This window comes from Mauremys reevesii, linkage group 6, assembly GCF_016161935.1.
Source record: "Mauremys reevesii isolate NIE-2019 linkage group 6, ASM1616193v1, whole genome shotgun sequence".
Taxonomy (NCBI): domain Eukaryota; kingdom Metazoa; phylum Chordata; order Testudines; family Geoemydidae; genus Mauremys; species Mauremys reevesii.
This window is the reverse complement of record NC_052628.1, coordinates 127,464,391-127,479,681: the sequence shown is the minus strand read 5'-3', so window position 1 is coordinate 127,479,681 and position 15,291 is coordinate 127,464,391. Positions and strand designations below refer to the sequence as shown.

At 41.5% G+C, this 15,291-nt stretch overlaps 1 protein-coding gene across 3 annotated transcripts in view; it reads right to left on the bottom strand.

Moving 5' to 3' along the window:
- Window positions 1-15,291, bottom strand: part of ZNF462 (zinc finger protein 462) — a 108,526-nt gene that overhangs the window by 77,440 nt on the left and 15,795 nt on the right. The window contains exon 1 of one of the 3 annotated variants that reach the window (XM_039543606.1): window positions 4,168-4,542. The exons of the other annotated variants lie outside the window; for them this stretch is intronic. Within the exon in view, the coding sequence (XP_039399540.1) occupies window positions 4,168-4,192 (25 nt within the window). The 5' untranslated portion in view covers window positions 4,193-4,542. Of the gene's footprint in view, window positions 1-4,167; window positions 4,543-15,291 lie in introns of those variants that run through there. 3 annotated transcript variants of the gene reach the window in all.

The following is a 15,291-nucleotide window of genomic DNA, read 5'->3' as shown; positions in this document are numbered from 1 at the left end:
AGACCATCACAGAACTGGCAACTTCATAGAATCATAACAATTAGGCTGTATGACCTATTGTGTCTCTTCCATCTCTTCCCCTGCCTTCCTCCTAAAGACAGAATTGTGCCCTGGAGTTTTTTAGCACTATCTTGAGACCAGTTTTAAAGATGTTACCATTTCCATTAGAAACCTATTCCCACGACACAACATATCCCAGTGTTAGGGAGATTTTTCTAGGTTTTAGTCTCAACGATTCCAAAGTCAGAAGAGATCATTGTGATCATCCGGCCTTTATAACACACAGAAATTCCCAAAAATAGTAGATCTTTTAGAAAAACATCCCATCTTGATTTAAAAATTGTGAGTGATGGAGAATCCACCACAACCCTAGATAAATTGTTCCAATTACTTTCACAGTTAAAAATGTATGCCTTATTCCGAGTCTGTATTTCTCTAGTTTCAACTTCCAGCCATTGGATCGTGTTATTCCTTTCCCTGCTAGATTGAAGAGCCCATAATTAAATATTTGTTCCCCATGTAGATACTTAGACTGTAATCAAGTCACCCCTTAACCTTCTCTTTGTTAAGCTAAACAGATTGCGCTCCTTGAGTCTATTACTGTAAGGCATGTTTTCTAATCCTTTAATCACTCTTGTGGCTCTTCTCCAAACCCTCTTCAATTTATCAACATCCTTCTTGTATTGTGGAAACCAGAACTGGACACAGTATTTCAGCAGCAGTCAGATCACTACCAAAGACAGAGGTAAAATAACCTCTCTACCTGTACTTGAGATTCCCATGTTTAAGCATCCAAGGATTGCATTAGCCCTTTTGGCCACAGCATCATACTGGGAGCTCAGTTCAGCTGAATATCCACCACAATCCTTTTTAGAGTCACTGTTCCCATAATAGAGTTCCCCATCCTGTAAATATGGCCTATATTCTTTGTTCCTATACACATTTACATGTAGCAATATTAAAATGCATGTTGTTTGCTCATGCCCAGTATTAATAACTTGTCCTCTTCATTATTTATCACTGCCCTAATTTGTGTCATCTACAAACTTTATGGGTGATTTTGATGTTTTCTTCAGGTCACTGATATAAAAATGAAATAGCTTCAGGCCAAGAACAGATAGATATCTGTGGGACCCCAGTAGAAACACACCATTCAGTTATGATTCTCCATTCACAGATACATTGAGACCTATCTGTTAGCCAGCTTTTTATCCATTTACTCTATGCCATGTTAATTTTATATCATTCTAGGTTTTTTTAATCAAAATGCCATGAAGTACCAAGTCAAACATCATACAAAAGTGTTTTACATCAACACTATTACCTTTATCAACCAACCTTGTGATCGTATATATAAAAAAAAAAGATATCAAGTTTGACAGGATCTGTTTTCCATAAACCCATGTTGATTGGCATTAAATTATATTACCCCCCTTTAATTCTTGATTAATCAAGTCCCATATCAGCTGCTCTATTATTTTGCCCAGGATCAGTGTCAGACTGAGAGACCTGTAACTACTCTTTTTAAATATTTACACAACATTAGCTTTCTTCCCGTTTTCTGGAACTTCCCCAGTGTTCCAAGACTTATTGAAAAATCAAAATTAATGGGCCAGTGAGCATCTCTTTTCAAACTCTTGGATACAAGTTATCTGGACTTGCTGATTTAAAAATGTCTAACTTCCATGGTTGCTATTTAATGTCCTCTTGAGATACCAGTCAAATGGAAGAAAGAAAGAAAAAGTGTTATGATATGATGAGACATCTGCTTTTTTTCCCAAATACAGAACAGAAATGTTTATTGAACACTTCTGCATTATTAATAATTTTACAATTTCAATCTAGTAACGGACCAATACCGTTGTCAAGAATCTTTTTGTTCCTAATGTACTTAAAAACTCCTTCTCCTTGTCCTTAACTCTGCTGGCCATAGATTTTTCTCCTTGTGTCCCTTTGCTTCCCTACATTTCCTAGCTTCTAATTTATATTCATTACTAATAACTTCCCCTTTCTTGTGTTTGTTATATATTATTTTTATAGCAGCCTTCACGTCCCCTCTAAACCAGGTTAGTTTTTTAACTAAAACGGTCTTCTTCCTTGACAATGGCTTTTTAGGCATCTGATAAAAGTAAATAATTCTCTATAATCATTCTCCTATTTCTGATTAAATTCTTCCTCCCAGCTGATTTGGCTCATAATTGTTTTCAGCTTTGTGAAATTGGCCCTTTTAAAGCATCGACTGTATATATAATTACTGTCTGGACTTTATTCTGCTTGCACATTATAAATGTGATGAAGTCATGATCACTTGTACCTAAGCTACCATTAATTTTTAGTTCTGTGATAAGTTCATCTTTATCTATCAAGATATGTCATATAGAATTCCCCTTTGCTGGTGGCTATACTTTCTGAGTTAGGAAATTGTCATCTCTCACTCTTAGAAATTCCAATGGTGTTTTAGTACTGACAGCATGAGACCTCCAGCATATTTCACTCAAATTGAAATCCCCCATGATCATGCAGCTTTCTTCCCTACACATTATAGATAGGTGCATACAGTCATCCTGTTCCCTAGTGTGATTTGGTGTTTGTAGCAGTCACCAACTAATACCTCATCTTGTGCTTCAACTGTTAAGACATTGATCCATAGGCATTCAAAATAATTTTCTTCTGAGTTATCAGTGCCTCAGAAATACGTAAAGTCATTTTTGACAGAGTGCAACTCCCCCTCCCTTTTTGCCTACTCGATCTTTCTGAAATAATTTATAATCATTGATTTTAACATTCCACCAGGTTTTACTACTACCAACTAGACTGAATTTATGCTCTTAAAATGAGCAATTCCAATTCCCCTTATTTGTTACCCAGGTTCCTAGCATTGGTGTACATAGGCAATTACATTATTTCTTCTCTTCGTGTCCTTTGGTTCCTTGATTAATTTTGTTTAACATCTTGATTCTGTTCTAAATCTTCCCTCTTCTTACCCTCCCCATTTGTTATTAGTTTAACAAGTTTTAGGTTTCCCTGATTTAGAGTTGCCCTAAGGGAAGATCTGTCCTCTTCTCTGAAGGTGCTCTCACCTCCTAGATCTGTGGAAAGGTAAACATTGGCCACCTCCTCCCAGCAAGGCCTCCTAACTCCACAGGTATGTGAGGCAGCCATAGAGTGGTAAGATGACTTCTTGATTTCTTCTACTTCTTCCTCTGAACATGGTTAGTGCGCTGGCCCCACTATGATCAGGACCAAGTCAAAGCCAAAGTCGAAGCCTCTTCTGCTTTTTTCTTTTGTTTGACTTTACTTTTGCAAAGGAGCATGTTTTGAAAAGTAGCTGCTCCACTGAGACCTATCACCTAGTAACACAAAGGGGGGGGGGGGAATGTGTTTGGGGGAGGAGTGTGTATGGAGGGGGGAAGGAAAGCCAGACGGACAACACTAATGAACTCAGTCTAGCAAGCAACTGTCACTGCTGTCTCTCAGTTCGCTTGAAGAGGAGGAGCACTGGCATCTGAGGGTACAGAAGTATTAAATTACTTCCTCTTTCTTTTTAAGGAACAAGACTCCCTTTTGGTTCTCATTGTCCTTTCCTCTGTACTTAGTAACTGACATAGCTTTGGTTAATCAAGATTGTGTGTGTGTGTGTGTGCATGTATGTCTGGATCCTCAGCAAGGCAGCCTGATATTTTATTTTTAAACTTTGGATCCAGTCACATAGCCCACATTGAAGGGCTTCATTCCTGAAGGCTGGATACTCCTCTGCTATCAGTTTCCAAAAAAAAAAAAAAAAAAGCCACATGCAAGCCACCAAGCACAACAGGAGCAAAGTCCTCTCCTATGCTTTGAGGTTTTTACTCCCCTGTGCCTCACCCATAAAACAAAGAGATCGCAGCAAGATAGTTTTGACTAATTCATGTATCACCCTCACCCCATTTCTCTATTTTATTAACTGCAGAATTTTGTGCAAGTCTTGGAATGTCGCATGTTATACCTTTATTTCTGCAGGGTGCAGCTTAGAAACTTCAATGGAGCTCTGCCCATTTATACCAGCTAAGGAACTGACCTTAAGTGACTAGAACCTTTATGACACAGTGGTGGTGGTTGCTGGGGCAGGGGAGAGGTGTGTGAAAAGAGAGGCGCAAATAGGAAATAAAATAAAAAAAAGTTTCGTACCTGACTGTATTTGTCTAGTATCCATCTCCACGGAGCCTGCAATGGGTCTTCAGGTCTTTGTAATCCAAACCTTGGTGCCACACCCCTCCTGAAGAGCCTTGTCCCACAGATGACAACTTAACTCACTTTATCTCGTATCTTACACATCTAGACACTTGCAGTGCAAGATCACCGAATTATTTTTTTTAAGTTAGGTTTCTGTTTAGCACACAGACTCAGTTGAGCCGTATCTGCAGACCTAAATAGTAGAAGATGGGAAAGTAAACATTCAGGTAAGAGACAAGGGTTTCCTCTTCTCAGTCCCGACCAGATCTGAAAGTAGGATTTTCACAGAAGTGCTAAAAGCACAGCCAAGTGGAAGACAGAAAGTTTGTCAGCCTACCTCTGATTTTAACTTTTCTTAATGAAAGACATTCACTGCTCAGGATATTACTCGTGGCTTAGATTTGCTCATTGCAAAACAAAAACAAAGACAGTTCAGGCTTTTTTCCTACCCTTCTTTCCCCCTTTGAATTCTGACTCAGCCATCTAGACTGCTGCAGCACTGCACTTTGGTTCCCAAAGATGAATTCCAAAGCTGAAATTACAATAGAAGCTCTATCAACTGGAGAACCGCCACTCATTTACTCTTGCTGCACAAGTAATGACTGTACGAAAGGAGATAGACACATACAGCAAGGCCTCACTAGATGATTAAAAGATGTCTTATGGAATCAGGTTGATGCATCATTCTTCCATTGGGAGATTTGATTGAGCAACAGTTACAAAGAAACTGAAGATGTGAAGACAAAGCTGATACTAGTAGTCTTTGATTCATAACGAAGGACAGGGACTGAAACTTTAGGTAATTGAAGCCTAAATCCACTATGGAGATCATCCATGAGACAACAAGGGATGACGAACAGACATTTGGAACATATTTAAGCTGCGGTCTATAAACAAAGTGAACAAGTCCCTCATGTCTGCTTGAAATGCTCTCGTTACAGAAGGTTTCCGAAACTTTAATAGCCAATTTCCAGGAGCAACCATGTTGCTGAACTCTATCCTAGGCTAGTTTTTATGCCGCAGCCACCACAGAGATAACTGAAGCATCAGACTCTCCAGTTTCACACTGAAAAATCAAATCTGCAAAAGTCCAGGTAACTAAGCGGGTTCCTGGTGAAGAAGATTCTTGAAGAAACTAAGTTTCTGGATTGGGGAGATGGCTAGGATTCTCCTGTCATATTTTCATGGTGATTAGGAGAAACAGGGGCAAAGCACACATGAATATCCGTTCCTGTGGAGGAGAAGGCATCTAGAACAGGGGTGGGCAAACTTTTTGGCCTGAGGACCACATCGGGGTTCCAAAACTGTATGGAGGGCTGGGTAGGGAAGGCTGTGCCTCCCCAAACAGTCTGGCCCCCGCCCCCATCTGCCTCCTCCCATTTCCCATCCCGACTGCCCCCCTAAGAACTTCCCACCCATTCAACGCCCCCACACACACTCCTTGTCCCCTGACCACCTCCTCCCAGGACCCTCTGCCCCCCATGACCCCACCCCCTATCCAACCCCCCTTGCTCCCTGTCCCCTGACTGCCCCGACCCCTACCCACACCCCCGCCCCCTGACAGGCCCCCCGGGACTCCCACGCCTATCCAACCCCCCCTTCCCTGTCCCCTCACCCTCCAACCACCTCCTCCCCATCCAACCACCCCCTGCTCCCTAACTGACCCCTGGGGCCCCCTGCCCCTTATCCAACCCCCCTGCCCCCTGTCTCCTTACCATGCCGCTCAGAGCAGCATGTCTGGAAGCCATGCTGCTCAGCCGGAGCCAGCCACACCGCCGTGCTGCCCGGCAGGAGCTCGCAGCCCTGCTGCCCAGAGCGCTTGTGGCACGGCGAGCTGAGGCTGCAGGGGAGGGGTCAGGGGCTAGCCTCCCCGGCCAGGAGCGCAAGGTCTGGGCAGGACGGTCCCGCGGGCCATAGTTTGCCCACCTCTGATCTAGAATCATAGAAATGTAGGGTTGAAAGAGATCTCAAGAGGTCTATTCCCACCCACCACTCTGAGACAGGATTAAGTACACTGAGACCATCCTGACAGGTGTTTGTCTAACAGGTTCTTAAAAACCTCCAACAACAGGGATTCCACAACCTCCCTAGATAACCCGTTCCAGTGCTTAGTCAGCCTTGATGTTTTGCTTGCCTCCTGTGTAGGCTGCTCTGGTAGGCAAGCACCGCCTCTCCAGTGAGAGAGGATGCTGGTGGCTGTGTAATCCAGATCTGTCTCCTTTGTTCCTACTAAGCAGCGGACCTGTGCCCACTGCTATCCAGTTGTCACTTGATGAGGAATGCAGAGATTTTCCTGGGAATCTGCTGAATGAATGAGCCACTGTATCATCTAGTTTGACCCCCTGCAGCACAGGAACAAACTCAGAGGGTGCGCCAAAAAAATTAGTGGGTGCTTAGCACCCAGCGGCAGCCAAGCTCCCCTCCCCCGCACAGGGCCTCCCACCCACTGCAGATCAGCTGTTCCATGGCATGCAGGAGGCACTGGGAGGGAGGGGGAGGAGCAGGAATGAGGCACGCTTAGGGGAGCGGGAGGAACTGGGTGGGAAGAGATGGGGCAAGGGTGGGATCTTGGGGAAAGGGTTGGAGTGGGGTCAGGGCCTGGGGTGGAGCAGCGGTTGAGCACCCCTGGGGAAAGTTGGAAGCCGGTGCCTGTGCCTTGCAGGACACAGGCCGTAGAATTTCAATCAGCTATTCCTACATTGAGATGAAGGACTCATGTCTGACGTAGAACTTATTTTGGAAAAAGATATGGGCACCTTAAAAAAAATCAAGTCTCAAAGTGATGAAGAATGTACCACACACACCCTTTAGACCTTGGTTCTGGAAAGCACTTAAGCATGTGCTAAAATGCTTTCCTGAGCCAGTGCCTTAGTGAGCTAGTCCAATGGTTTGTTATCCTCACTGTTAAAAATGTGTGCCTTAATTCTAATTCTAAGTCTTCTAGCTTCAGCTTCCAGCCATAGGATTTTGTTATGTCTTTGTTTAGATTACACAGTGTTGACCCCTGAACTGAATACACCTTTTCAGTAGTGACTTCACCAGTGGAGGTAGTATCATCTCCCACTGAATATTTCCCTGTTCATACATCCAAAGATTATGGTAGCCCTTTTAGCCACAGCTTCACACTTAGCGTTCATATTTAGTTGGTTATCTACCTCTGCATTATTTTCAGTGCCACTGCTTCCCAGGATACAGTCCCCCCTACTTGTAAGTATGGCCTACATCACAGGTAGTCAACAGGTGGACCGGGGGCCAAACCCAGACTGCCAGATGCTTTTGAACAGACTCCAAAATCTTTTGATTTACTTATTATCATAATTGATTTATTTTTATTATTATTTTCTCTAGAGTCTGGACCTTGATTATACCTTGATAAAAAATAATTGATACTCCTGGCCTACATTCGTACACAAGAATAATGGGGGGAAAGGAAGCTCTATGGAGCTCTACAGAGGATGTAAAGAGGTAAGGCAGAGTCATTTCTTGAATGAGTCATGGAATATTTACAAATCTTGTTTCTATTTCAGATATAGACTGGATGAAGATAGAACTGTTACAGGGACTAGAGACAAACTACAGAAGACACCTGGGTCAGCACTCTGAGGATGGCACTGGGATGATAGGAACTATGTCTAGATACATTTCTCTTTTTTAAAAAATCTGAAGTATTGGCAGGGAGGAGAGAAGAAAAGAGGAGAAATCTCTCTAAACATTTTGTAAAGGTAACCCTTTTAGAATGCTTTTGTTTGAGGTGGCATTCAAAGGAGATATTTGATATTCTCCTTAGGATTAAAGGCCGTTAGGCCATCACACTCACATTATCTGGTTGATCTATTGAAAGGAATTCAGTGCTTATTTCTGCCCTGCAAACTCAGAAAGATGCTTCCTGGCTCCAGAAGAACAAAATGGCTGGTTAGCTCAAGGTCTCATCTGTACTTTCGGTACAAGGAATTCTTTCCCTCCCTTTTCCTTCTCCTAATGAAACAGCAAGAATAAGAAAGCAGGGGGTTCCACTTGGATAAACCTTTGAGTATGTCATCTGAGGAATTCACCCAACAACTTAGTCCCAGTGAAAAGTGAATAATATAAAGATGGTGCATGTGACCGGCATTAGACTCTTCTGATTTCCCCTCTCTCTCCTCAGGGTGGCCTTATGCTGCATATTGTCTTAATTGACCATAACTTTGCCATAATCTTTCAAGGATACAAGGCAAAGCCCTCTCTGATTTATAGGCCTCTTATGCACCGTTTGGCAATCAACACTGTGGATGCCTTCTTTCCTTTGACTGAGAGGATGAATCAGAGCTCAAAACGCCATTGTTCTTGTGCAACATAGATATTTTCTGGCTCTCCAGCTGTCTAGGCTATGCCATTGTTTACCTTTTTCATGAATACAATCTGGACAAAATGCAAGGAATGCAACAACTTCCTGGTATTTATGGAATATGCCATTTATTTTGGTATAAAAGCTATGTCTTTTCTTGGTATGCCTTTTTCTGTGTGAAGATACTGTATTATGACTCCATAGAAAAGAACCATTAGTTCTGATATTCTTCTGTCTGGAGAGCTTCTATTTTAAAAAGTGCTACTTCAATTGTTAGGAAATACAACTCGTGCTGGCTCAAAAACATGGTTTTGTGAGTGGTTTAAAAACGCTGGGGTGACTTCTATACTTGCTGAGGTGTCAGTAGGAAGGTCACTAAGTTCTCTTGAAGATTCAATTGACTGTGGCTGCACTTAGCACAAGACCGATATTTGTCTTTTCAGTGCTTTTGCCTCCAGGCTTAAATCCTGGCTGTTCTGGAGAAAATTCACGAGTTTGTGAGATTTTGGCTGATCTGGAAGAATTATTCTTGCCCCCACACCAATATTTGAACTTTAGCCAAATGGATGTGTTTATTTTCTTCTGTTGCCAGAGCCATGGTCTGGGGCAGTAGGCATCTTTGCTGGCTCCTGAAGGTTTGCCTGGCATCTTTTGGCTGCACTTCCAACAGGGGAAGATAGGGAGGCCACAGAGTCTGCAGAACATTCTGCTGGGAAACAAGTTCCAGAAGGTAGCTGAAGCTGAACCCTCCCAGTATTTCCTTGTGCCGATGGGTTGAGACCTTAGTGCAGGTTTTAAAGCAGGTGAAACAAGCAGGCAACATACTTACATTCTTAGATCTAAAGCCTTGGAACTTTTCTTTGGTGCCTTTACCATGGTGCAGGATAGAGGACAGACCCTGCAGCAGTGCCTCTGAAGCAGAGGGGCCTTGAGAAAAAGGATAAAGATCCCCTGGGGAAATGCTCCTGCAGGTCCCCAAGGTCAGAGAAGCCTAGTTTAAAAGTCCAGTTTAGAAATTTGGGTAAAGAGTGTCTTCAATTTTTGTTTGAAGGATTCTTGCTCCCTGTTTCAAAGCTGGCAAGCTCTTCAGGAGGGACAGAGCTTAGACCCAAGTACATGACTGATGAGTCTGATTCTGCCTCATTGAGCCACAATGGTCTGTAGAGTTGGATCCAATGGAAAATGGTTCTCCCCATGGAAGAATAATCTTAAGCATCTCAAATCTGAGAAGCCACACTCAAAAACTTTTATAATGCTAAAGGCAACAATCCTTCCAGATGAGGCAACAATCCTTCCACATGAGGCAACACACAAAAGTCTAAACAACTCTAGGGCTGCCAGAGCTTACTACGTAGTCCTCCTAATTTTTCAGCAGAAAACCCCTTGAGGCTGGGAGTCAATCATTGTGGTGTTGGAATGTGCAGCAGCCCTGAATTCTATACACACTCCCACTTTAACATTCATCTTTTAATTTTTTTTCATTATTATTATTTCTAAAGGATGGATTTGAGCATAAATGACATCATACTCCTAAAACTCATCCAGGCTTTAAACCAAGGCCAGTTCTGCTGGGACAACCAAAGTAGACGTTCATAGCCACTCTTCTAATCAGCAACCTAAGGACTTGTCTATAGGGGAGAGAATTGACTTATGTAGATATTCTGCAATAGCTACTTCCAAATAGCTGCCCATGTAGGCACACTATTCTGGAATAAAAATAGGCTTGGAAGAGTTAGATTTTGATCTGTAAATGCCAGTAAAAGTCAATTTCACCTTACACATACAAACTGACAAAAAATATTTCCATTGATGATGACAGAAATGTACAGATAGGCAAAATAAGAAACATGCTGCCTGAGAACTTAAGAGTTTGATTTAAGGATATTTACTTTGTATATTTTGACATGTGACTTTGATTTGAATGGTTATAAAGCTGTAGGTTTTTGAATCTTAATGGCTACTGTCATTAAATTATTTTCTGATTGCCCCCACCATTCCTGCAACTGTGAAAATTTAAAAATCAGTAAAAAAAATGCTTAAAAATAAACAAACATTGATATTATCCATTGAAATTATACAAAATATAGAAACTGAATTCTACCATGCCTAAATAAAAGTTACTTTATTCTGTGAGTGGAGTAATTATTCTGGAATAGGAGTCACTATTAGTCTGGAATAGCATGTCCACATGAGGGAGTTATTCCAGAATCAATAAATTATAGTGGAATACCTACGTCGGTCAATTTTCCCCATGTAGGCAAGTCCTTAACCACTTCTCAGTAACACATCATGATCAGTGGATTTCCTCACTCATAACACTTTCTGCCCAACCTTTCAAGATAGGCTTAGTTCTTTCCACCTACCTCTCAAAATGCCAGTTAGCTGTTGTCCTAGACAAGCATTAATACACAGAGACACAAGAACGTATTCAGCACTACTGGTCCATTACCACAATTCCCCATTACACTACAGTTAAGTGTGTCAACAGAGAGAGGTTCCACAACTTTGTAACTATTGCTTGCTTGCTCTCTCCCCCACTCCATGTCCTTACGCTCTATTTCCTCATTTAACATGACAGAGGGGAGAGGAGGGTGGGAAATTCCTTTTAGAAGGTGAACTCAACCTCCTTTCCTTGTTTACCATTGTCTTTAAGGTGCAGAATGGTTAAGAGAAGTCAGATTGTTTCCCCTGCATTTCCTCAGGAAGGAAGACCTCTCAAGTCTTGCAGCAGTGGCATCTTCCTTTGTTTTGATCAAGTTGCACTAACAGCCATGTTGGTGCCAGTCTGCACAACAGAAGGTGACCAATACCATTAAAACAAAACAGCCCCCCGCCCCCGATGGCTTCCCATTAGAGATCAGTCTATTCTCCAATTGCACAGCCACTATCCTCTAACAATGCCATTCAATGCTATGGACTAGTAAAGAACAAAAGGAAATTGCATAAGGATCTCTTTTCCTCAACCCCTGCTAATATGAATAGTCAAGCAGTGGGTGTGGTCAGCAGCTTAATTTTCCACACTACTGACACCAGAAACGTAACTCACCATATCTACTGAAACTCCTATGAGCTTTCAAAGGGCAACAAAGAATGGTTGTAATTTCTATTTTCCCCTCCCCCAACATAATGCATGCTACACATGAAGCAACTGCTGCCACGCACCTGCATCCTCATTATGGAAAGAGTCTTCACTTCAATGAGAAAGCAAGATCTGTAGGTTCTTCAGAACATCACTTGGTTGCAGACTAAAAATTCTGCTTGAAGACTGAACCCTATCCACCATGGTTTCTTGTATATTTACTTATCTTTAAATTATGTGCTCTAGTATAGCTGATTCCAGGTAAACGTCTTAACTCTCATTAGCCAGACTTTAAAACAACAACAACGGATTTACTATCCTATGGTTTGCAATGAAAAAAAATATCCCACCACAGGAAAAATCACTTGCTTTTAACCAAATCTAATCTAATCTTTCCTTGCAGCTATAAATTCAATCAGAGTGCTTCAGTCCCTAACTTTAGCCTCACACATATGCACATGCACATGAGAATTACTGATACAAACCTTTTGTACAAAGGTGATTCTGAAAAAAATATACATGAAACATTACAAATGGGCTTGATTAATACTCCGCAGTTTGCAATCAGAATCAGTAAACAGTTCCTGGAGAATACATTGCCATTTTTAGTAACCACAGTATCCCCCAAAATATACTAGCAGTAACATGATTACTGTTTCATAAAGGCTTTGACTTTCCTGCTATTATCCCAGTCTTGCTTTAGCACATACTTTATATCAGAATCCATTCCAGGAAGCATATGGCAATAGAACTAGGTCAACCATTAACCAAATAACAGGAAGCTGCTCTGTAGAGCACACCCTTCAAAAGCTTGCTTAATGAGCTCGCTCTTCAGAATGTGTCCTTCAGTAAGGTTGAAGCTAACAGTTCCAGTGGATTTCTTTAAAGCTGCAAGGTCACCCAAGTTTGAGAGCTTCTGGTCATGCCCGATTTAGAATGGTTAAACTCATTTTTAAGTGCAAAAGCATCCAGTTCAGAAACAGAGATGATGGACTCCCCCACATCTGAGCATTTTAGACTGGCTCAGAGAACAGTAGAGAACAGGCTTCAACAGTTCCTGCAGTTTGTGGATAAACGCCATCCATCCCTCATTACTCTACATTTCCACAATTTCATCTTTGAAAACATGCATCTCTCAGTGTAGAATAGAATACCATGGGGAAGGTGTGTTACCATCTCTTCTTATTCCATACTTCTCCTTCATAGGCACACAAGTTATCTCCCAGATAAGCAACCTCTGAATCATTGCGGCATTTGCAAAATATAAATTTTGTTCAGGGTTTGTGATCAGTGTTTTTGACTAAGTCCTTCACGGTTTGATTTTTTCAGTGATCTCTATCTATCTCAATGGCATGATACAAAAGTTAGTGATCTGTCAAATATTGCATTTTCTGAAAATAGGGGGGAGGGAAGGGAGAGGAAACCACCATCCAACATCACTGTTGGCATCTTCAACCTGTATTCTACCCAACACAATCTTACCAGCCAGTCACTTCCAGAATGCCTAGAGTTCAAGATTCTTATAAAACTATGCATGACACAGTGATTCCAGTCTTCCAGTTTTGTGGTCCTGCTCTTCTGTTTTACGTGTGCTATCCTACCAGAATACTGTGTGCCATACTACATGCAACACAGAGGCCAATAAAGAGAGGCTGTTTTATCAGAAACCTTACAGTTATTATTACAAGTGCCATGGAACAGAAATTCAGAAGGTGACATGGGATGAGTTTAAATTTTGATGACTAATAGGTAGCTATATATAAGCACTCAGCCCAGCTAGAGTAGGAGATGAGTTGAGGAGTCCAATCTCCTCATGGAAATAAAAAGATAATTTGCCAAGTTTCTATGTACTAGTATATAACCTGTAAATAATTTTGTACATGGTAGTTACTGAAGCTTCTCAGATAAATGCTGAGATAATATGGCTGCTGGATTGCCATAAACCACAAACAAGTATTATACTTTGAGAGCTTTAGATGAAGTCACTACCAAGCCATGTGAGTGTAATCAAAGCATAAAGTGGAACGTATGAGGACATTAATGTTGATCTTGTGATATTTTCAGAATAATGCATACTGACTCTTTTTATGCTACATTCCTTATTTTCTTTTGGGTAATATTTTTATGTAACTGCACAATGTCTTCTTTCTAAAGTCACTACATTACAAATCTTCACTTTGATCTCCCACACCACCACCACAGGCATTAGAAACCACAGGGAGGAGAGATCTCCCAGGAAGGTATGTTGTCATTATGTATAAATCACAATTCCTACAGGCAATCACAGAGTCATTCATCAAGACATCCTTTGCCTAGTGTTACCTGTTTTGATGCCAGAAACAAAAAAGGATATCTATTAAGAACATTCACTTAGATGGCTGCTCCAGAACACTGTGCCATGAAGATTCACTATGATCTCCAAAATCCTTAAGAAGCTCTCTAGCATCCTACCTACTCAATACTTATAGGTCAGGCCCATTCCTCTGGTGTCATGTACTGTGGATTTCACTGGTCTTCCAGACAATGGTTGTAATTCCTAGATGATACTAAACTACTCAAGATAGTTAAGACCAAAGCAGATTGTGAAGAACTTCAAAAAGATCTCACAAAACTAAGTGATTGGGCAACAAAATGGCAAATGAAATTGAATGTGGATAATTGTAAAGTAATGCACATCGGAAAAATAACCCCAACTATACATACAACATGATGGGGGCTAATTTAGCTACAACGAGTCAGGAAAAAGATCTTGGCGTCATTGTGGATAGTTCTCTAAAGATGTCCACGCAGTGTGCAGAGGCGGTCAAAAGCAAACAGGATGTTAGGAATCATTAAAAAGGGGATAGAGAATAAGACTGAGAATATATTGTTGCCTTTATATAAATCCATGGTACGCCCACATCTCGAATACTGTGTACAGATGTGGTCTCCTTACCTCAAAAAAGATATTCTAGCACTAGAAAAGGTTCAGAAAAGGGCAACTAAAATGATTAGGGGTTTAGAGAGGGTGCCATACGAGGAAAGATTAAAGAGGCTAGGACTCTTCAGCTTGGAAAAGAGAAGACTAAGGGGGGACATGATAGAGGTATATAAAATCATGAGTGATGTTGAGAAAGTGGATAAGGAAAAGTTATTTACTTATTCCCATAATACAAGAACTAGGGGTCACCAAATGAAATTAATAGGCAGCAGGTTTAAAACAAATAAAAGGAAGTTCTTCTTCACGCAGCGCACAGTCAACTTGTGGAACTCCTTACCTGAGGAGGTTGTGAAGGCTAGGACTATAACAATGTTTAAAAGGGAACTGGATAAATTCATGGAGGCTAAGTCCATAAATGGCTATTAGCCAGGATGGGTAAGAATGGTGTCCCTAGCCTCTGTTCGTCAGAGGATGGAGATGGATGGCAGGAGAGAGATCACTTGATTATTGCCTGTTAGGTTCACTCCTTCTGGGGCACCTGGCATTGGCCACTGTCGGTAGACAGATACTGGGCTAGATGGACCTTTGGTCTGACCCGGTAAGGCCTTTCTTATGTTCTTATGTTCTTAGTCATCAGCTAGAGCAAATGATGATAACACAGAAAACAGCCAGTATGTGTGATCATATGTCCCTGCAGATTGCTTTACATCTTAAGCCAGAGCTCCTTGCTGAAACAGGCTAACTCAATGGAAGACT